This window comes from Mauremys reevesii, linkage group 25 (assembly GCF_016161935.1).
Source record: "Mauremys reevesii isolate NIE-2019 linkage group 25, ASM1616193v1, whole genome shotgun sequence".
NCBI classification, from domain to species: Eukaryota; Metazoa; Chordata; order Testudines; family Geoemydidae; genus Mauremys; species Mauremys reevesii.
The window spans coordinates 6,522,226-6,545,322 of NC_052647.1; the positions used below are offsets into that span (position 1 = coordinate 6,522,226).

The 23,097-nt window shown below is 59.6% G+C and overlaps 3 protein-coding genes across 8 annotated transcripts in view; 2 read left to right on the forward strand and 1 right to left on the reverse strand.

The window, feature by feature from the left end:
* The window catches only part of LOC120391382 (adhesion G protein-coupled receptor E5-like), a 1,047,477-nt gene that overhangs the window by 505,536 nt on the left and 518,844 nt on the right, over positions 1-23,097 (reverse strand). The window lies entirely within an intron of this gene.
* ADGRE5 (adhesion G protein-coupled receptor E5) overlaps positions 1-23,097 on the forward strand; it is a 291,623-nt gene that overhangs the window by 106,668 nt on the left and 161,858 nt on the right. For all 5 annotated transcript variants that reach the window (XM_039514962.1, XM_039514966.1, XM_039514964.1 and 2 more), the window contains exon 2: positions 11,000-11,056. In XM_039514962.1, coding sequence (XP_039370896.1) covers positions 11,000-11,056 — 57 coding nt within the window. The remainder of the gene's footprint in view (positions 1-10,999; positions 11,057-23,097) is intronic.
* The window catches only part of LOC120391391 (adhesion G protein-coupled receptor E3-like), a 127,771-nt gene that overhangs the window by 92,572 nt on the left and 12,102 nt on the right, over positions 1-23,097 (forward strand). Inside the window, exon 2 of the mRNA XM_039515038.1 lies at positions 22,370-22,501. The gene's annotated coding sequence lies outside the window, so the exon portion shown is untranslated. The remainder of the gene's footprint in view (positions 1-22,369; positions 22,502-23,097) is intronic.

The window sequence follows — 23,097 nt, forward strand, 5'->3', positions numbered from 1 at the left end:
CCTTGGAGCTGGGAGCTGCAGCATCAGGAGCTGGGTGCCTGGTGTCCCGGGGTTCAGAGGAGGCTGGATGGGGAGGGAGCGGGTTGGAATGTGGGTCGGGGTCCTTTGCTTTGGGGTCTTCGAAGTCTTCAGCTCCCATATGAGGAGAGATTAATAAGTTTGGGACTTTTCAGCTTGGAAAAGAGACGGCTAAGGGGAGATATGACTGAGGTCTATAAAATCATGACGGGTGTGGAGAAAGTAGATAAGGACGTGTTGTTTTCTACTTCTCATAACACAAGATGAAATGAATAGGCAGCAGGTTTCAATCAAATAAAAGGAAGTATTTCTTCACACAACGCACAGTCAACCTGTGGAACGCCTTGCCAGAGGAGGTGGTGAAGGCCAAGACCATAACAGGGTTCAAAAGAGAACTAGATACATTCATGGAGGACAGGTCCATCAATGGCTATTAGCCAGGATGGGCAGGGATGGTGCCCCTAGTCTCTGTTTGCCAGAAGCTGGGAATGAGCAACAGGGGATGGATCACTTGGTGATAACCTGTTCTGTTCATTCCCTCTGGGGCACCTGGCACTGGCCACTGTCGGCAGACAGGATACTGGGCTGGATGGTCCTTTGGTCTGACCCAGTAGGGCCGTTCTTATGCCTTTCACTTAAAGGAGCATTTGCCTGGCTTTAGATGCCATCAGGGCTAGAAGCAAACCTAGGACTCCTGGGTTCTATCCCGGCAGTGGGAGGGGAGTGGGGTCTAGTGGCTAGAGCAGGGGAGGCTGGGGGCCCGGACTCTTGGGTTCTATCCCCACAGCTGGGGGAGGGGTGTTGGTTGTGAGTTCTTGTCTAAGTGGCTGGCTGAACAAAGGGCTGGATCCTGTTGGGTGCTCAGTGCCCTGCCCCTCTGTGCATCCTATGCCCTGGGGGGGAGGTGCCATGCCTGTGACGGCAGCAGAGGAGCCTCGTTTTCAGGAATATTTCTGTCCATGTGGTGCCAAGTGATTAATAAAATGGAGCATTCCTTGCCCTGCTTGGCCCTGCCAGTCCAGCCGCCCTCTGGGGAAGGAGGGAGGGAGAGGGAGACATCAGTGCTGCCCTGGGTCTGTGCCCACCCACCTTCCCAGAGCTTTGGGGCATCTGCTTTTCAATCCAGATTTAGGCTCCTGAAATGAGAAGCCTGACTTACAAAGGGGCTGTGATTTGTAGGCAGGCAGAGCCGTCTAGTCAACAGAGTGTCGGGGTGGGAGTCAGAACACCTGGGTTCTTTCCACTGATTTGGCAAGTTGCATCCCTGCTCTGTGCCTCAGTTTCCCCACTTGCCTTTTGTCAGTTGAGACTGGGAGCCCTTTCGGGCAGGGACTGTCTCTCGCTGTGGGTCTGTGCAGCCTCTGGCACAATAGGGCCTCAATTTTGGTCAGGCCTGATAGTTGCTACCGTAATTCATTTAATAACGAGCATTCCCAGATCCTGCAGAATCTGGGCATAACCAGCCAGCCAGGGCTGCTATTTTAGGAGCCTCGATGTTTATTTAGGTGACAGCTTTTAGGTGCCCAAGTTTGGCACGTGGGTCCCCAACTGGGGGCTGGATCCTGCACTGCATGTTCCAACTCAGCTCCCGTTGGAGGCAGGCGCTGTCCTGCTGGTGCGATGGGCTCAGGATTGGATCCATGGGTAGTTTGGGTTCCTGTAGCTGCTGTTATCTTTGATGCCTCCTGAGACCTGTGTGGCACAGCCCAGCTGGCAGCAGCTCTGTGGCACAGGTGCCCAAGTGGTTCAGGGGCTACAATGGCATGGGGAAAGTCCAGGTTTAATTCTCAGCTTTGGCACTGAATCGCTCTGTGCCTCAGTTTCCACAGAAGTGAAATGGGGCAAATGGTCCTTCACTTGCCTTGTCTGTTTGGGTCATTGGCTCTCAGTGCCAAGGCTTGTAGGTGCCAAGCTTGGTACAATGGGGCCTTGGTGCCACAGCAGTCTGGCTAATAAATACCAGCTGTGGCTTGTGTCTGTGACAGTAGGATTGGTGCCAGCCATTTGTTTGATCAGTGGCTTTGTTTTTTACATTTGATTTCCTGGTTTCATAAAGGGGTGTGGGGCTGAGAGTTTTCTTCCCAGCTGCCATTTGCTCTGAGACAGTGGGTGAGTTGTCGCTCAGTGCCTCAGTTTCCCCACCTGTAAAATGGGGCTGGTGGCAGCTCTTTCTCAGCAGTGGGGCCGTGCGGGCTGTGAATGCCCATGAGGCGCTTTAGGGCTGGATGGGGCCGAAGTGCTGCCAACGTGCCGTCAGGGAGGGGCCGGCAGCGCTCGTGTCCGGGTGTCGGCCTCGGCCTGGCAGCATCTCTCCCTATCGCCCCTTGGCTGGCAGGGCTGTAACGTGAGAACTGACATAGCGAACGTGTCTAGTCTCACCAACGTCCTGAGCTACGGGCCTGGGTGGGAACTGAGCTGCCGGGATCTGTCAGCAGATTCCTCCTTGGCCTGTCTCCTCTTTGCCAGGGGCCGTAGTTCTGGTACAGTGGGGCTCAGGCCCCTGTTGTGAGATGCGGGGGCTGGGCAGGAAGGCAGCTACAGTATCATGGGGGGGGCAGTTCTCCGCGTCCCCGCAGGGTTACGCAGTAGCAGCGAGATGCTGAGGTGACAGCGATTCCTGGAAACTACCCAGGGCAGAGGAAAGCACAGGGGGGGCAGAGCCCGGCTGGTGTGAATCGGCCTCCTTCCACTGAGCTCAATGGAGCTAGGCCGGTTTACACCCACTGGGATTGATTCTGAGAAAAATGTCTGCTTTGAGAGGTGTTGGGTGGGGGAGACTCAGCACTCTGGGTGTCCTTGCACACCTGGGCACTATCACCTGGGTCCCTTGCACCAATCCCTGGCCTCTGGGTGTCCTCACACACCTGGACACTATCACCTGGGTCTCTCGGACCAATCCCAAGCCCCTGGGTGTCCTTGCACACCTGGGCACGAGCACCTGGGTCCCTCGCACCAATCCCAAGCCCCTGGGTGTCCTTGCACACCTGGGCACGAGCACCAGGTCCCTCACAATAGCTGCCGTAGGGCCAGGCTCCCTAGTGGGACAGGCTCTGTGCTCAGCACTTGTAGCTGGGATGACCTCAGCGAGCCCTGTTAGCAACTGGCCCCACTCCCGCCCCTAATGGCTCAGGGCTTTCGACACCACTTGAGTCCTGCCCTTCAGAGAAGTGGGGGGAAGTAGCCAGGAGATAAGTGGCCTCGTGAAAAGGGAACCGATAAAACCCCTAGTTACCCCCCAGATGTTTTCACAACAGAGACGGCCTTGGTGCTTCCCCCAGATTCCACGGTCTCGCTCCGTGGGGCAGCCCCCCAGCTGGGGTGACAGCCTCACTCCATTGGCCTAGCAAACTACTGCCCCCCTCCCTTCTCCCCGTACACCCTCCCCCGCCCCTCTGCTTCAGTCCTGGGTGTTGGGTCTCTAGGTGCAGCCCATCTTTGGCCTTTCTACTGAGACTGGGTCAGGTCACTTCCTCTCATGCATTAGGTGTATTATGGTAGCAGCTACAGACCCCAGACTGAGATGCGGGGCCCCATGCGCCAGGTGCTGCACAAACTGGGGCAGTCGGCCTCGGACCACATAAGATGCTCCTTAACACCCCTGCATCCCTCCCCCGCCCCACCCCCGTCCTGGGCTGGGAGGTAAAACTCTGCAGATAAACTGTTGAACTCTGGGGCTGCACGGACCAGGGCCAGAGACTTTTGGGGTGTTGGACTTTTGGGTGTTTTTTCAGGTTGCTGGACTTAAGAGGAGTGAAGTTCTGGAACAGCCTTCCAAAGGGAGTAGTGGGTGCAAAAGACAAATCTGGCTTTAAGACTAAGCTTGATAAGTTTATGTAGGGGATGGTATGATGGGATAGCCTAATGTTGGCAATTAATTTTGGCAATTGATCTTTGATTATCAGCAGGTAAGTAGGCCCATTGGTCTGGGATGGGATGTTAGATGGGTTGGGATCTGAGTTACTGCAGAGAATTCTTTCCTGGGGGCTGGCGGGTGAGTCTTGATCACATGCTCAGGGTTTAACTGATCACCATATTTGGGGTCGGGAAGGAATTTTCCTCCAGGGCAGATTGGCAGAGGCCCTGGAGGTTTTTTGCCTTCCTCTGCAGCGTGGGGCATGAGTCACTTGCTGGAGGATTCTCTGCAGCTAGAGATCTTCAAACCACAATTTGAAGACTTCAATAACTCAGACATAGGTTAGAGGTTTGTTATAGAAGTGGGTGGGTGACATTCTGTGGCCTGCGTTGTGCAGGAGGTCAGACTAGATGATCATAATCGTCCCTTCTGACCTTAGAGTCTATGAGTCTATAAAAAAAAAAAAAGACCCCGAGGGGGAAAGGACACTGCCAGACTCACTTGGGGGTGGGTCTTTTGCTCATGGTTTGTTATGAATCCTGTTTGTGGGGTTTCCCCAACATGATGCCGCATTGTTTCCCTCCTTTATTAAAAGGCTTTTGCTACACTCAGACTCCGTGCTTGCGAGAGGGGAAGTATTGCCTCCTAGAGGCGCCCGGGGGGTATGTAATTGTCCCCGGTCACTGGGTGGGGGCTCGAGCCGGTTTTGTGTTGCGTTATTGAAACAGAACCGCTAGATACTGACCCCGGCCCTTGTTGCTGCCAACGCAGCCGGGCAGAAGGGTTACATGTAAAACTAGGCAAATATCTAGATGCGTTGATGTACCCTCGAAAGACCTGTGCGTCCCCCCGGGGGTACACGTACCCCTGGCTGAGAACCACTGCTCTGTATGACACGGGAGGTGACTGTCTCGTCCTGCTCGGCACTGGGGAGGCCTCAGCTGGAGTCCCGTGTCCAGTTCTGGGCGCTGGCGCTTTCGGGAAGATGTGGACACGTTGGAGAGAGGCCAGAGGGGAGCCACAAACATGAGCAGAGGTTTAGCAAACCAGACCAGTGCGGAAAGGTTCAAACACGGGGCATGTTTAGTCTTGAGAAACGACGACTGAGGGGGACCTGAGAGCAGCCCCCACATGCGCTGAGGGCTGTTACAAAGAGGCCGGAGGTGTTCACGGAGGGGCCTTCCTACCTGTACGTTTGCCGTGGTGGTGCAGCCCTGTCGGCCCTCGGATTTCAGAGACGGGGGGAGGGGTGATTGATTTTCTTGGACAAACTTCTGTTGGGGGAAGAGCGGCGGCTGTGGAGACCCCAGCCCTGGGGGGGTTAAGAACAGGTTGGACAAACCCCTGCAGGGATGGGCTAGGGATGAGCTGTCCTGCCTCAGCACAGGGGCCAGCCCAGCCCTGCATGTCTGATTGCAGGAGAGCGGGGGTGCTGCTGGGGCCTGCGGGCCCTTGGGGCCGGGGCTGCTCGGCTGGGGGTGGGAACGCCATGGGGCCCTTTGCAGACGGCACCCAGCTGGTCCCAGCCAGCAGCTCCTGGGTTGGAATTTGAGCAGCAGCCGGTCCGGGCTCCTGCCTGCAACCAGGGATTGGGGTTCATGGGCCCACAGAAAGCCTAGAGAGAGACTGACCAGCCATGGCCGCCGGCCCCCAGCCCCCAGCGCTGGGGGGACTTGGCTGGCGCTTCCGGCCCCATCTGGGAAGTGGCTCCCACTGCTGGGACCCCGTGTGCGTCAGGGGAAGGGGGACACCCTGGGGGCAGCAGATTCCAGAGGAAACCGCAGCTGAGCCTGTCTGAGAAACGAAGCCCAGACTGTGCGGAGCTAAATCAACCCAGCTGTGCAGGCTGCCTCTGGGGGGCTGCAGGCCAGGAATGGGGGTGGGGGGCTTAGCCCCCAACCCCAGCAAGGCTCTGTCATCTTAACCCCTTGTGGCCCCAGGATGCACCGTTGTCCTGAGGCCAGAGCCTCTGGTGGTTGTTTCAGCACAGAGCAGAGCAGCCCAGTGGGGTGCAGAGGAGTAGGCTGTTATCCTGCAGTGGGGCAATGTGACAGGCACTCAGTAAACAGATGGGGGGGGGGTCAGTCACCCCTGGGCAAGCCTGGCGCATTGTGACAAGGGTGTGTGAGGGAAATCCTGCCCTTGGTGCCCCCTGCATGGCCCCCCCATGATGCTTTCCGTGCCCCTAATGGCTCCATTGACCTTCCGAGGTCTGGGCAGGTGCAGCCGACTGAGCTGGGCTAACGATTCATTCTGAGGATGCTGGATCCGGATTAGAGTTCAGCTCGTCCGCCGGTAGCTAGGCTGGCTGTGCCGGGTTGGGGTGTGTTCGTGCCAGCGCTGAGAGCGTTGTGTGCCCGTCATGCCAGTCGGTGGATCTGCCTGACACACGTGTGTGTGTGTGTGTGTGTGTGAGTCACTTTTCCATAGTCCATTCCCAGAGCAGCCCCCCACCCCCGTCAGCCCAGCCCCTCCCCCTTGGGATGTGCTCCTGCCCCAGAGTTTGGGCCCAGGCTGACGCCAGCCCGGATCCCTCCCTCCCGCCAGCAGCCGGGCCCTGCGGTGGCTCTGATCCAGCGCCCCAGGGCGAGCGCACGTCTGTCCGGCGTGGGGGAGGGCAGAGACGGGGGCTGTCTGCACTTTGTCTGGGGCCGCGGCTGCGGGAGTCGGGCCCTTTCCATTGCGTCAGGGGGAGAATCACCCGTCTGTCCCGGGACCATTTCTCAGCGCCAGCCTCTGTTCCTCCAACGTCCCGGAGGTGGGAGGGGAGGGCAGCTCTGATTCCACCCCCCAGACTGACCTCAGGGGCGGGACGTCCTCGGGGCTGGGATGGTACCAATGAGGCTGTGTCGGGGGGGCGGGGTCTCTGACAGTCCGTGCAGGTTAGGGGAAGGGCACATCCCTCCCTTACACCGTTTCACAGCAGGGTTACTTCAGATTTACACCCCCACATGGGATAGGGGAACTAAGAGCGTCTGTCCAGGTGGTGGTAGCTGGGCCTGGTTTACAATGGGGTGACTCCTGGGGACAGTGAGAGGAGACTCTGCCCCCCCCAATCCTCCAGGCTGATGGTGCCAAGCGCCATGGGTCCCTTGGGGGTGAAAGGTCTGGTCTGGGTGCTGCTCCCCCCCATACTCCCCAGGCACCCCAGGAGTTAGCGTGGCCTCTCCTGTACCCAGGCTGTGGGTCAGATCCCTCCCTGGGGTGACTCCGCGCAGACCTGCAGCCAGATCTGGGCACCTCTTCTGGCCTCTGGGTCTCTGCCTCTCACCCCGCTCCTCTGTCGTTCACCTGCCCAGCCCCCTCTGCTCGGTGCGGGCCCAATCCTGCCCCCCAGCCCACTCCCAAACTTTCCATGCTCAGATCCACCCACCCAAACAGCCAGGGGTGTCTCTGCTGTGGCTGCCGAGGGGAAGGATTGGGGCTGTTGGGGGAGCAGAGGGAGGGGCCCTGGCCTCTATTTAAGGCCTCCTGACACACACACCCCCACACTTAATGTTCCTTTTCATCCCTTCTGCCTCCTGGGAAAATGTTCTTGGCCATTGGGAGGCAGCTGCTGGCCAAGGCCTGGAGGGGCCGGATGGGACAAAGGCAGTGGTGAGCTGGAGCCAGTTCCCACAGGTTCCCAAGAACCGGTTGCTAAAATTAGACCTCCGTGGAGAACTGGTTGTTCAAGGGCCAGGGGGTGGGCAAAGAACTCCGGTCCGCGGGCCGGACCATCCTGTTGTTCCCAGGAGTCCCAGCTGGGGAGGCTGAAGCTCCCCCGGCCCTTCCCCTGCTTCCCCCCGAGCTGCAGCGTCGCCAGCCGCCTGCACCAGCTGGACAGCTCAGCTGAGCTCGGGAGTCGTCCTGCTGCCGCTTTTTGAGAGGCCTGGCAAGGTGTGTCGGGGGCGGGGGGGGGTCCTGCTGCAAGCTCCAGGGCTGGCCAGAGGGGAGGGGGCAAGTGGGGCAATTGGCCTGGGCCCTGCATGGCCCCTGGCCCTATGAGGATGTCTCCCCTGGGCCCTCCTCCGCTTCCCCCACCCCGAAGAGCCGCAGCATGGCCAGCAGCTGGCCAGCTCAGCTGAGCTCCTGAGTCGTCCTGCTGCTTTGAGCTGCTGGCAAAGGCAGCGGGGAGGGGGCTGCAAGCTCTAGGGTTGCCAGGGGGGCAAGTGGGGCAATTTGCCCCAGGCCCTGCAGGGGCCCCTGGCCTCACGGGTATGTCTCCCCCCACTCTGGCCCCTCCCCGCTCCCCCCCCTTAAATCAGAACTTTTTATAGGGAACCGGTTGTTAAGATTTTGGCAGCTCATCACTGGACAAAGGGACAGTTATTCTGTGCGCCTGCCTCCATCTGAGACATGGGCCTGAGACGTTTGGGGGGCGGCACATGGGTCATCACCCGCCTCCCCACAATGGGGCCTTAAAACGTCTGGGGAGCTGGGGTGTGTCTGTGGTGATGGCGCTGGATCGTACCTGGGAGCACAGGAGATGGGATGAGTCCCACTGGGTCGGGGGTGCATGCCAGATCCAGGGTAGCTGTACTGGATCCAGGGAACTGTCGGGGCTTGTCAGACCCAGGAGGGGCAGTTCGGACGTAAAGAACAGGGAAGACAGGTTGGACCCAGGGGGTAGGTGGGAGTTCGGAGGTCTGGGGGGCCATGTGGGTCCCAGAGAGCAGGGAGGGCCAGTTTGGGGGTTCAGGTGGGAATCCGGGGTCAAGGGGGGCAGGTTGGATGCAGGAGTCAAGGGGGGCCAGGTGGGAATCCAGGGGTTGGGGGAGTTCGGGTCTCTCGAGTGCCTGCGTCAGCTCTTGGCCGAGGTTGTTCCATGATTCATGTGGTGGGAGGGAACGGCGCTCACTGGTAGTAGTCACCGCCTGGCCGTTGCCGTCTGAGGGGGCAGTCTGGGGATGGCGCGATTCCCCGGCTCCTGCCGGCTCCACGGGACCCCAGGGGCAGCAGCAGCAGCAGCAAGCCCTGGGTAAAGTGCTGAAGTGTTATTATTGCAGTCCTGGGCTGACCCAGCAGGGGGCACTGTGGGGAGTAGAGCAGGAGAAAATACTGATTCCCTGCTAAGAGGGTTGCACTGTGGCTGGTGGCAGGAGGCTGCTTGGGGGATTCTGGCCATGTCCCTGGCGGGGAGGAGGGGGCAGGGACCCACAATCACGTCTCTCTGGGCAGAGTCACGGCAGCTCGTCGCCGGCGGGAAGGTTTGAAGGATTCTCCCTCCATTCCGGCCTGGCTGGTGTTTGAGCAGCAGGGGGGATCCTGGGGGCTCCTTGTCCCTGCATCTGATGCTGCAGCAGGCTGCCGGTGTGTGTGAACATACGTGTCTGTACCTCTGTGCCCGTGCATGAGTGTGCGGCACACGTGTGTTCCCATGCGTGGATGTGGGCGCACCGGTATATACATCTGTACTTGTTCACAGACGTGAGCACACATCTGCACGTTTGTGTGCATGCCGGAGTGTGTGTGCACGTGGGCACTAGTGTGTGCGGTGTGTGTGCCTGGCGTGTGGGTAATTATCCTGCTCAGGCACTATGGGGACTCGGGACAATTGAGGGACCAGACCCAGCCCAGCATGGACCCTGGGGCTGTGGCCTTGGCGTGGGGCTGTGGTGCCCCCTAGTGGCTGAGGCTGTGCAGTGCTGCTCTGTGAACACAGGTTTGATAGGGACCAGGGAAGGTGTTGGGGGGCTGGACTGGCCTTGGGGATCAGGTCCCCTGTGCTCCAGTCTAGCCCACAATGGTGGAGACTAAAAATTGCTGACAGGCATCGTATGGAATGAGTTTGGCCCTGCTTCCAAGCTGGGCATCAGGACTCCTGGGTTCCGTCCCAGCTCTGGGATGCGGGAGTGGAGTCTAAGGGTTACAGCGGGGAGTGGGAGCCAGGACTCCTGGGCTCTATCCCCAGCTCAGAGGAGAGGGGAGTGGGGTCTAGTGGTTAGAGCAGGGGTACGTGTCAGGACTCCTGGGTTCTATTCCTAGCTCTGCCCCCGCACCAATGGCCCATCTCAGAAGAAAGGCCTCCAAGAGGCAAAGCCCTTCGCCCCAGGTGGGGTGGGGGTGTCCCAGCAAGGCTGGGGCTGCCTGGGAACAGGCCCTGCTGCTGCCCCTGTTATAAAGAGCCCGAATAGCCAACACATCCCTTCTCAGGGCAGGACGCCGGCTTGTGTTTTAACGGGGAGGGGACGTCACCCTCAGGGCCGACTGCCCTGGGACGCGGCAGCTTCTCCATCACGTGGAGTCGCACAGACGGGCTGTCCCCTCTCAAGCTCTGCGCTAGCTCCATCCCCAGCTACGGGCTGGATGCAGGAACCCCTGGGTCATTCTCTGGCCTGTGCAGTGCGAGAGGCCGGATCAGCCTGCTCCCGTCCTGGCCTTAGACTCTCTGAATTAATGGCTGGGCCTTCGCTCCCAGGGGACCTGTGATACCGTCACCTCCCCAGCTCCCTCGTCCTCCATGGAGTCTCCCCGGGGGAGATCGGCCGGAGCTGAATTTCAAAGCCGCGCCCCCTTTCTAGCTCCCGTCCTAGGAAAGCACAATGGGGTTCCCCAGCCCGCTGTGCTTCCCCTTTGCACAGCACCTCGGGCACTCGGCCCCCGGGTCCTTTAGCATCTGGTTCTTCGCACCCGCGTGTGGTTAATGACTCAGAGCAACAGGCTACAAATAAACACCAGCAGGAGGGGGTGGATCTGGGGCGACACCTGAGTGAAAAGCAGATCAACAGCAGCCTGTGTTGTGCCCCATCCCCCGCTCGGTGCTTCCCCTTTCCAAGTGGGTTTGGCCATTGCATGGACGCACTGGGTGACCTTGGGTAAGTCGTTACCCCTCACTGTGCCTCAGTTTCCCCATCCTCCCTGACAATGGGGGCTCCTGGTCTTTGTTGCTCATACACACAATAAAAGACCCAGTTGCCCTGGCCAAAAGCCCAGTTCCCAACTGGAATCAGTTAAAAATATGACCAGGGATCCCAGCTGGGGCTGATTTCCCAGCGCACCAGGTTTCTGCATTTTTAATTCCACCATCGGCAGGGCCCTGACTGGCCATTGGCCCGGGATTGGCAGGACTGGGGCGGCTGGGGGTGTGTGCAGCTGAGTGGCGGTTACCATCTGCCCATGGGGCTTCACCCTGTCTCTGCCTTCCAGGGCTCTGCATCGCCCTGTGCCTGTGGGGCACCGTGGCCCAGAATCATGGCGTACAAGGTAAGGCCGACTCCTCCTGGCTAACCTTCCCCAGCGCTCCCGGCTGCCCGGGCTCCGGCCTCCGCCCCCTCCGGCCCCTTTCCCTTGTGGGAGGAGAGCAGAGTCAGGGGTCTGGGGAGCCGGGAGCAGCCCCTTGGCGTGGGCGTCTTGGGGTGGGTTTACAGAGCACGGTGGGTGCGTGCAGGGGAGAGGAGAAGGCCCCTGTGTAGCCCTCCCCTTCCCTTCCCAGCCCCGTGGCCAGCAGAGAATAGACCCTGGGGCCCAGGGCTCTACACTGGGGGCTGGAGTGAGGGGCAGGTCCCCTTTGTAGCCAAGGGCCGGGTTATCGACCCGCCCGAATCAACCCCCTGATGGCTCAAACGTTAGAAGTGGCATTTGTAGGTGCCCTCCCCCGCCCTAAAATCGGGCTGAACTGACGCCTGGGACCCACGTGCCCAGCTGGGGGGTGTTTGGGATCAGGACTCTGCGCCCCAAGTCCAGCTCTGCTGCGAATCCCAAGATGGGATTCAGGCAAATTCCCATTGACCCACTGGGGTCCCCCAGTGCTGCACCCACCCTGCTCCGTCTGCTCCCATCCCAAGCCCTGCAGCCGGCTAAGCTGCGCTGGGATCCTTCCCCTCACGCTGGTCAGACGGACGGATCCCAGCGGAGCCCCAAACACCGGGCAGCTAAAGGATCCAGGAGCCTCCATAGGCAGGTCACAATCTGGGTCATGGGAGGCAGCTCAGGATCCAAACTAGCCTCGCGCCCGATTCCACTCTCAGTCAATCCAGAGCAGAGCCGGGCAGGAATTTCCCAGGGAACCATTTTTTGCCAGAAAATGCCAATTCGGTTCAGAGGAGTGTTTGATTTTACTGGAAAAATTGCACAGAGGAAGGGGGGAGATGAAATAATTTTCAAAATGAACAATTCCCGTGTTCTGGTTTGAAACGAGGTTTGGGTTTGAAACCGACGCTAACGAGAGTAATGACGAGAGCAACAAAAAGGAGAAAAATTGGGTGAGATCAAAAATGCTTCACTTGAAGCGACGCCCGGCTCCGGCGGCTCTGCCTGTCTGTGCCGGGAGCACCCCGGGGAGCCAAGGCCTCCTGTGCAGCCGAGGGCAGCTTGTGGCCAGGTGGTGGATGGCGTCGGAGCTGTTTGCCAGGCGCCCAGGGATGAAAATCAGCGAATGGGGCGTGTGAAAGGAGTCGATCCCCCTGTGTGGGGGGGCGGGGAGCTGCTCTGCACTGGCTGACCCTGCCCAGCTGTTCCCGCCCTTGCAGGTACCACTGGGGACTGCAACAGCCATATGCTGTGCCCAGCAAACGCCAAGTGTGTGAACAGCACCCACTGCACCTGCCTGGATGGATACCAGCCACATGGGAATCGCTTCTTCACCGACACAACAGAGACCTGTGACGGTAACAGGGCTCCCACGTTGTCCTGGGGGGCTGGGACAGAGCAGGGCATTAAGGGCCGGAGCAGCCAACTCCACTGACTCCAGGGCCTGCTGGGGGTGCTCAGCCCAGCTGGGGAATGGGGTGGGGCAGCAGCTCGGGTGAGGGCCGCCCTCCTGGGGATCGAACCGGGGCCTCCAGAGTGAGCAGCAGGAGCCAGGAGTCTTGGGCTCTGTGAATGGGCACAGGGTGGGGGGGGCCCATCACACTGACCCGTCTGAATCCCAGCCTGGGCCCTAATCAGCCCCTGGGTGTGCAGGGGCAGAGGGGCCCACGGCAGCACAATGGGGCAGCCCTGCCTGCAGGGGCGGCTCTAGGCTGTCTTTGCGGCTTGCCTGCGGGAGGTCCCCAGTCCCATGGATTCGGTGGCCGGCCTGCGGGACCAGCGCACCCTCCGCAGGCAAGTGCCTGCCACCCTTCCGGCGACTGGCAGAGGGCCCCCTGTGCCGCCCCAGACACGCGCTTGGCATGCTGGTGCCTGGAGCCGCCCCTGTCTGGCTGTACTCCCCCCTCCCCAGCCTGCAGGGATCCAAGGAGGGAGGGGGGCAGAGGAGAGGCAACTTGTCACCCCCCCCAACACACAGGGAGCCTGAACCCCAAGGGGGACATCTCCCCACCCCCCCTTCACATAGAGGATCTGGGTGTTTGTGGGGCTGAACCCCCCGTACCTGGGACAGGAGGCTTGGGGAGGTGGGGGGGGGGGCTGTTTCCGACATTCCAGCAGCAGAAATGGGTAACTGAGAATCAGGCCCTTAATCACTAACCGCTCAGGGTCCCGGTCGCCTGGGTCCCGTCACCCAGCTCAGTGCAGGGGCTGGGGCTGATATGGGGAATGTCTCCCTGCCAGGACTGTACAGAGCGTCCCCTCTTGCATTACAGATATTAACGAGTGTCTGGGGCCGAACCAGACAGACTGTAGACCCCACGCAAACTGCAACAACGTGCCTGGGAGTTACTACTGCACCTGCATCGATGGCTACGAGCCCAGCTCTGGGAAAGCCAACTTCACGCACACGAGTGAGAACAGCTGCCAGGGTGAGCTCTCCCCTGGCCCCACCTGCTGAGACCCCCCCTCGCACACACAAATGCTCCTTCCAGGCTGTGATGAGACGTGACCCTCGCCCAGGCCCTCTCAGAGGTCCAGAGAGGCGCAGGCCACTTCCAGCTGTTGAGGCTCCCAGCCATAATAAACATACAAAATGACGACACATGAAAACAAAATAAGGCACCAAAAAAAGAGTGAGACGTAATTTGATTTTTTTATATTTATAACAAATGCTTTTGTAGCCGTTTTCTGTGCAAATGCACTAATTACTGCGGAAAAATCTCGCTGTCGTGCAGTGTCACAGTTGACGTTAAGCGTGGGGAGCCCATTCACACGCTCCTGTCCCAGAGCTGAACGGGGATAGTTCTTTCCCTGCTTCGACACGTTGAAGGTGCCTTCACCTGAAGCCACTGACGCAGGCAAACTGACAAAAACACACAATAGCTATGAACATTTTTAACTCTTTAATTTGATAAAATCTATATCAGTTAACAAAAAAAATTATGTCTTACCAAACCACATCCCTTATTTGCTTGAATTTGCAGCTTTAAGCTGAGAGAAGGTGGGTCACATTGATTTTGGTCCGATAAACAAGTTGCAAAACTTATCAAATGCCACAAAATTAAGTGTCTAGATTTGAGTCCCCTTTGAACTTGCGGCCCAGGCCAAATGGCCTCCTGGCCCCTCTCTGATAGGCCGTGGCCTTGTCTGCTCCTTGTCCGGGCTCACCCCTGTGCCTGGTGCTTGGATGGGGAATAAACAGACCCACGGAGCAAACTCCTTGTGCTGCAGAGATGCACTGGGGAGGGGGGAGGGGACCCTCGCTGGGCCCAGCACTCAGCATCTGGGCTGCTAGTGCCCTGCTGAACCTGGGAAGGGGCCTCATGTCTGGGCCATGGAAATAGCACCTGCCCCCTATGGGCCCTGGTGAGGAGAGAATAGCCACAGTACAGTGTGCACCAGCCCCACCCCCGATCCTCCCCCACGGGTCCTGGGGGGCAGGGAATAGCTGCAACGCTGGGCACCGCGGCCTCGGCCCCTACATCAGGGTCTAGGACAGGGGTGGGCAAACTTTTTGACCCGAGGGCCACATCGGGGTCCAAAACTGTATGGAGGGCCGGGTAGGGAAGGTTGTGTCTCCCCAAACCACCTGGTCCCTGCCCCCTATCTTCCCCCTCCCACTTCCTGCCCCCCTCAGAACCCCCGACCCATTCAACCTCCCCTGCTCCTTGTACACTGACTGGACCCTCCCAGGACGCAATGCCCCAAACTGCCCCCCTGGGACCCTACCCTCTATCCAACCCCCCCTGCTCCATCCCCTGACAGCCCCAAAACCCATTAAACACCACACCCCCCCAGACAGGCCCCCTGGGACTCCCACGCCTATTCACACACACCCTGTTCCCTGTCCCCTGACCACCACCACCCCCGACTGCCCCATCCAACTGCCCCCTGCTCACTGTCCTCTGACTGCTCCCTGGGACCCCCTGCCCCTTATCCAACCCCCCTGCTCCCCGCCCCCTTACCATGCCGCTCAGAGCATCAGGAGACTGGCAGCCGCACCTCCCGGAGCGCTGGTGGCATGATGAGCTGAGGCTGCGGGGGAGGAGGGACAGCAGGGGAGGGACCAGGAGCTAGCTTCCCCGGCCGGGAGCTCAATGGCCAGGAAGGATGGTCACGCGGACCGGATGTGGTCCACAGGCTGTAGTTTGCCCACCTCTGGGCGAGGAGCAGGGTGGGTGCAGGACCCCTACAGCAGCTCCACACCAGCTGGGGTGGCCCCTTTTGCAGGGTGGGGGATTTTCCAGTGGCCATTCCCTGCCAGAGCTGCCTAGTGCCGCCTGAGCGTAGCTGAGAGTCAGGCCTGTGATTGTTAAACTCCCAGGGTCCCAGTCGCAATGGACCCATCACCCTGCTCAGTACAGGTGGGTGATACAGGAACGTCTCCCTGCCAGGACTGTACAGAGCGTCCCCTCTTGTGTTGCAGATATTGACGAGTGTCTGGGGCCGAGCCCGCCAGACTGCGGACGCAACGCACACTGCACCAACACGCCTGGGAGTTACTACTGCACCTGCAGCGATGGCTACGAGTCCAGCTCTGGGAAAGCCAAGTTCACGCATTCGAGTGAGAACAGCTGCCGGGGTGAGCTCTCCCCTGCCCCCACCTGCTGAGACCCCCCCTCGCACACACAAATGCTTGTTCCAGGCCTGGTGCTGCACCGGGGCTGTCACCGGCTTTGGCAGTGGCCCGAGGGCGTCAGCGAGGCTGTGATGAGTCGTGACCCTCACCTGCTCCCGCAGAGCATGGGGCTGGGCTCACCTCTGTGCCTGGTGCTTGGACAGGGATTAAACCCTCAGGGTTAGAAACAGACCCACAGAGCAAACTCCTTGTGCTGCAGAGATGCGCTGGGGAGAGGGGAGGGGACCCTCGCTGGCCCCAGCACGCAGCATCTGGGCTGCTCGTGCCCCCCTGAGCTGGGAAGGGGCCTCATGTGTGGGCCATGGAAATAGCACCGTGCACTCTCCCCCTACGGGCCCTGGTGAGGAGAGAATAGCCACAGCACAGTGTGCCCCAGCCCCACCCCTAATCCTCCCCCATGGGTCCTGGGGGGCAGGGAATAGCTGCAGTGCTGGGCCCCGGCCTCGGCCCCTACATCAGGGGCTAGGAGCAGGGTGGGGGCAGGACCCCGACAGCAGCTCCACACCACCTGGGGTGGCCCCTTTTGCAGGGTGGGGGATTCTCCAGTGGCCGTTCTGCTGCCAGAGCAGCCTAGTGTCACCTGAGTGTAGCTGAGAACCAGGCCTGTGATTGTTAAGCTGCCTGGGGGCCCGGTCGCCTGGGTCCTGTCACCCAGCTCAGTGTGGGGGGTTGGGGGAGGGTGATACGGGGAACGTCTCCCTGCCAGGACTGTACAGAGCGTCCCCTCTTGCATTACAGATATTAATGAGTGTCTGGGGATCGCTGGAACACCTACCAGGGTGAGCTCTCCCCTGGCCCCCACCGCACCCTCCTCAGTTCCCCCCACCACACACACCCACACCCCTGGGCTCATTCCAGGCTTGGTGCTGCGCCAGAGGCTGCTGCCAGCTGCAGCAAAGGCACCAGATTCGCTCACCGGGGCTGTGATCAGCCGTGACCCTCCACTGCTGCCCCAGTGCGTGGGGGCAGGATCTCCCCTGTCTCAGTGTTTGGATTGGGAATAAACCCCTAGGTTTGCAGGGGGGCACCGAGGAGACAAGTGGGGCCCTCGCTGCCCCCAGCACACAGAATCCAGGCTGCTAGTGCCCCTGAGCCTGGGAAGAGGCCTCGTGGATGGTCCACGTACAGCACAGTGCGCTCTGCTCCCTATGGGCCTGGGGGGCAGGGAATAGCCCCAGCGCAGGGCACCCCGGCCACGCCCCCAATCTGCCCCCTCCCTCAGGGCTGGGAGCAGAGCCTTTTCCAGCCCCACACTGACAAGGAGCTCCCTGGATGGGAGGGTGTTTCCTAGGTGGGCCATTATGCCCCCTTAGGCAGCCAGGGCTGCCTGACCGGAGAAGGGGCCGGGACGTTCCAGGCCCTTGTTTGCGACGTTCAGCCGGTAGTTAGAGCTTGTGTCAAGTCCCAGCCGGCCGTTCCCATGGAAACTGCCCATTACACCCCCGTTTGGGGGGCGCAGAGCACCGGGCCCGTAGCACTGGGAGAACTCAGGAGCCCATTGGTTCGAACGCTTCCCCTGGCAGAGACCTCGCCCAGCCGTTCCTGCGCCAGCCCCAGGCCGCGTGGGATCACCCCAGCCAGTGCCCTGGGGCGGGTCTAGGCACAAGCAGAAATCAGCGCCGCAGGGATCTCAGCCAGCGTCCCGGGGATTGTGCGGGGATAGCTGGTATCGGGAGCCGTGTGGAGAATCCCTAGGGCTTGGCCCTGGGGGGATTGATGGCGATCGCTGTTCTCTTTGGAAGCGCACTGATTATTCCAGACCAGAGTGTCCGGACGGGGAGCGATTCCACAGGAGCTGTTACCCTCAATTTCCCCGTGTACTTAAGCCCCTAGAGACACCCAATCTCAGAGCTCCCTGCAACTCGGAGCGAGTTTGGAAGCCGCGGGACACCCGTGTGCCCGAGGGAGGGGAGAGCTCTGGCCACACCATCGAGAACCCAGCGCATGGCCCCCCTTCTCCAGCAGACAGAGCGTCGGAGCTGGGGAAAGCGCTTTGGAGCAGCGGCTGTGCTGTGGCTGGATGTGTGTACAGCACCTGGCACCACGGGGCCCCGGCTGCGGCGCTACCCGCAATTAACATCCCAATGGAACCAGGACGGGATGGGTAAGTACGTTGGAAGCTCCATTCGCATCCCGCATGGACTCTTGGAAGCCTTCAGTGGCGGAACCCGATTGTACATCGTTTCCAGAATAAAGCAGGTTCTGGAAACGCGGAGCCGCCTCGGTGCTGTCAGGAGAACCCGCGAGTGTCGCAGGGTTGACGGGCAGAGGAGGCAGCACTTGGCAGGATGCAGCCGGTTGGTTCTGACAGGTTCAGTCTGCCCCGGGAGCAGCTCAGCCTCTGAAGAGGCAAAACCAGGCACCGGCCAGGCTGAGACACAAGTAACGTGGCACTTGCATGGTACAGACGGGATCAGAGCTGAGGCCCATCTAGCCTGGTATCCCGGCTCCAACGGGCCAGAGCCAGATGCTGCAGAGGATGGTGGAAGAGCCCTGCAGTGGCAGCCAGGGGATAATCTGCCCTCACTTCCTGGTCTCTAATACTCAGCTGGGCTGAAGCCCCACAGCAGGAGGTTTTCTCTCTCTTTCCAAACTTTTGTGCCCATTAACTATGATCCCTCTGGCTGTTTTCATCATCCGTAGGAATGTCCAGTCGCTCCTGAAATCTTGCTAAATTCTTGACCTCAGGGACTCCTTTGGTGGGGAGTTCCACAGGCTAATCGTACATTGCGTGAATCAGCCTTTCCTTGGCTCCGTTCCGAATTTCCCCTCTTCTAACTTCCCTGACTGGCCCTGGCTCTCATGTTATGAGATGGGGAGAACAGAAGGCCCCCATCCCCCTTCTCTATCCCCATCAGGCATTTATAGACTCTTAACACGTCCCCTCTTACATTCACTCTAAGGTGACAGTCCCAGTCTGTTCAATCTCTCTCCGCTGAGGGTTTTTCCAGGCCCTGATCGTTCTCATTGTCTGTCTCTGAACCCCTCTGGTTCTGCACTGTCCTGTGTGCAAGGGGGTGCCCAGGGCAGCTCGTGGGGTGCAGAGGAGGTCACCCCATTGACTGATATCCAGGCATTAGACCAGCCCTCATGTTAGTCTCTATCCCCTTCCTCCAAAGCAGCTCCCCATTTGTCCCCTCCAGGGGCGGGTGGCTCATTCAGGCATTGCCGTCTGCACTGATATTGCGGCACTGGGCATCGCCAGATCCGCTTGGAAGCTTTAGCAAGCAGCAGGCGCGTGTCCTGGCAGGGCTGCGTTTCCCTTCCCTGCTGGAGCAGCTCATTCCGGACAATAGCCACTTACTCCCGTTCACTGACCCAGTCACTGAACTCCTGGCTCTAACCAGCGCTGTCTGCCCAGAGCACGGTGCATGTCGGACGCCTGGATTATCCCCCAGCAGCGTCCCCCAGTGCCCAAGGTCCAGCTCCTAGATCAGCCTGGCCTTAGCGCTTTCTCCCTCCTTGCAGACATCGACGAGTGCCAGTGAAACGCCACAATCTGTGAGCCCCACGGGAACTGCATCAACATGCCAGAGAGTTACATGTGTAAATGCAGTTGGGGATTTGGGAAGAGTCAAAAGGATACGGCTAAGATCTGCCCAGGTACAATGGGAGCTGGAAACAGTCGTGGCAAAGGCATGATGCTTCTGGCTTGTCTGGAGTGTTGCTTACATGTGATGTTGCCTTAAAGCCCCACCTCCCGGAGTCACATGATTCTACTTTTGGCTAAAATCAAATGGATTTAAATAAAAAAATCTTGTCATTTTTAAACCAATCTTGACTTTTTTGCAGCCTGGCTCACGGTTTGGGCTTTATTGATTGCTTGGCATTGGCGATGCTGTTAATGCACCGTCACTGAGCTGACCCAGGATCTCTGACACTAACCCGCATGCCTGGATGGGGAAGCTAACCAGGTTGCCCTGAGGTCTCACTCTTTCTCTGCGCCACACTCAGGCACAGTGTCTGTTCTGACTCTTACAAATTGGAAACTGAGCCTGGGATTGAAGGTCGCCATGTCTCTTGCCAGGCTGCTTAATTCCACTGAGGCAGGAGAGTAGGGCACTGGGGATGTCATTAGAGGCTGCAACATCCCCCCAAACTTGCAGCTGCAATCAGAGCCCAAGATGCTCTTTCATAGCAGAGCTTTGAGGTGGGGGAAGGTCAGATCTTTGCAAAGCAAATGGGCTGAGACAGAGCCAAGGACTCTGTGTTGGATCAACCTTTAATACAGCTTGGGCTCAAAAATACCCATTAGCTTCTAGAACCTCATTAACCAAACCCTCAGTAGCTGCTAAGGAGCTGGCATCACAAAGGAACCAACTTGGATCATCAGCAGGAATCAAACCCAGACCCTGCCTGCTGAAAGGATACAGCTCAACTGCTGGAACTAAGGGAGTAACTCCATTAGCCAGTTATTGTAGCAGGCTGTTATCTACTTATGGGAACCAGCCACTAGACCAGGACACACTTGCTTTCTTCTTGTTCCATGGCTGGCACATACAAGCCCCCTCACAGGCATGGCGTAAGCCTGTTGCCTTCCAAGAGGTTTAACAATGGAACAAAAGTTGAGTTTCCTGCCAAAGAAACAAGGGATTTTTTCCAGCCCTCATGCACTCCCGGCCGTGAGCCAGGAGACACAAAGCTCCTCTCAGTGAGGGGAGCAGAGGGTAAAAGCTGCATGGTGAGGCAGGGGAGACACATTCTTGGCCTTCTATGAGAAACGTAAGCTGAAAGAGACAGGTCTAGTGGGTTGGGTGTGAGACTAGGAACCAGGAGACTTGGGTTCTATTCCCAGCTTTGTTACTGCTGGGTGTCCTTGGGCAATTCCCTGCCTCAGTTTTCTCTCCCACCTCTTGTCTATTTAGACTAGAAGCTCTTTATGGCCATGTGGGTGCAGCGCTCTGGGTGCTGCATTTATGCAAATAATGACGGAGGGGAAGGGGCATAGCGGGAAATAGCAAAACGCTGTCACGGGAAAGAGAGAGAAGGGGAGTCTGAGAAAGAGCTGCTGGAACTCGGCCCAAGGGAAGGATCCGTGAGCGCTCTGGACTCTCCCCACTGATTGACCTGTTTGCTGATGTCTGGCGAAGGGGATTTTACCCACAAGGATTTCGGTGAGAAGCAGAAGCGTTATGGATAAATATCAGGGAGAGCTTAGTGGCCGGAATGAGTGCGTCTCTGCACGTACAAGCCAGGTCCCTAGGTATAAAACCCCACTCCCTGCATGGGGTGAGTGACCCCGCTGCACCATGGAGCCCCGACGTCCCCCGTGTATCCCCCTCTGCCCGGCAGCAGCCGCTACCCGCGTTGGCAGCCTGGTGGGTGCACGTCCCTCCAGCGTTTGGCTAGATCACGGCAGGGCTCTCTGTGCCCAGGCAGGGCGGGGCCCGTCTGTCAGATCAGATTCTCCACAGCGGTGAAAGGCCCCAGGAGGCAGCGAGGGCAATAAAGTCCCCTCCGTTTGGGGCTAGATTGGTGACCTGCTGGCTGGCAACTCCGGCTGGGGCTATGCTGGGGGTGAGGCTGAGCAGATCTCTCCCGGATTCGGTTTCCACAGGCCGGATCGGCAGCGAGTGTCGAGCTGACGTCATCCGTCCGAGGGCTCGGTGGATTCGCCCCGCGGGGCCCTCGGCCTGGGGGTCACAGCAGGGTCCGGGAAAGGACGTGGGGCCGCTGCTCATTGCGCAGTGTTAGGAATAGGGGGATCCCCTGGATCCAGCTGGCTTCCAAACAACCCATTTACCAGCCGTACAGGGCCTGGCCGCATGTCGGGGTCTGAGGGCTTCTGCCATAGACCCCCGTGAGCGCCACCAGAGAGCAAAGAATCTAGTTTAAAGGGACATCACCCAATTCCCCTGCACTCCCCTGGGCAGAGCCCACCCACCCTTCTCCTAGTGCTCCGGGGGAGGGGCAGGGCTGGGTGTATCCCAAACGGGGAGGGGACCCATGGGGCTGGGGTCTGTAACGCTGAGCGTGGCGCCCCCTTCTGGTGACTAGCTCCAGTTCAGCGCCCCCTTTCTTCTCCTCCCGGAGTCGTGGCTATCCCGGGTCTCGGCTGTCCGGCCAGGTCACACTGTGATCCCCATTCTGGGGGAGCCTTTCAAAGTCAGCCCCCTCTCCCCTCTGCCTGCTAGCGAAACCCTTCCTCCGGGGCTCCCAGCCCCCCCTCGGGGTTTCCCAGCCCCCCTCGCCTCAGGCCCCCACCACTGGGCCCAGCCCTCGGGCTGTAGAGAAGCCCCACCTGTCCCCTCCCAGGCGAGCTTCCTTCTAGCCAGCGTCCTGCACGCAGCCTGAGTCACTTCCCCTTTGCAGCTTAACTGGCTGATCGCCCCCCCCCTTAACCCCCCTCTGTCAGGGCTGGTGCAGGGAGGGGATCACAGGCTCCTGGTCTGGAAAAGGTTGGGCCCCTGATCTGGGGGTGGGGGAGGGGTTGCGCTGCAGGGATTGGGGCCCTGCAAATAGCAGAGAAGAAAAGAGAATAGAATGGGGGGGGGGGTTAGATGGAGCAGACAGACTGACCAACAGACCACGCCCCCTGCAATGGGTGGGGGGTGCCTCCATGGTCATTTGCCCCCAGTGCGCCCCCAGCCGTGCTGTGTGTGACCCCCTCCCCCGCTTTCTCCTCTCAGACATCGACGAGTGCAACAAGACCCCAGATATCTGCAGCCCCAACGTCACCTGTATCAACACCATCGGGAGCTACCGGTGTGAGTGCCGGGCCAGCTACGTCCCCTCCAACAGGAACACGACCCTGTGCCAAGGTGGGTCCTGCCATGGGGGGCACGGATGGGGCACCTGGGGGGCTGGTCAGGGCCTGGGATTATACAGGCAGAGGTCCTGCCCGAGGGGGCAGCGAGCTGGGAATTGGTCTGGGATGGTGCCCCCCCCTTACCTCCATGGACGGGGTCCCTCTGGGTCCCAACCCTATCCAGGGAGGGCTCAGCCTCCAGGCTCTCTCCTCCCCCAGCCCAGCCTGTCCGTCCACTGAGGTGTTTCCTGTTGTCTCTGAACCACAGTCACCAGCGAGCCCAGGTCTGGCTTGGGGATCGGAGCAGGGGCCAGGCCGGGGCCAGGCTGGGTTGAGACTGATCCATGCCGGAGCCAGGCCGGGGAGGGGTGAGCAGGGCTGCCAGGGGCCAGGTGTCTCTTCCTTAGGGCTGCCAACTGTCTAATCACATGACCCCAAACACCCTTGTCCAGTGATGAGCTCCCAAAATCCTAAGAACCGGTTCCCTACTGGGTCGACTCGCTCCGGGTTTTCAGCGGCATTTCGGTGGCGGGTCCTTCACCCGGAGCGAGTGAAGACCCCCTCCACCCCCCACTGCCAAAGTGCCGCCGAAGACCCGGTAGGGAACCA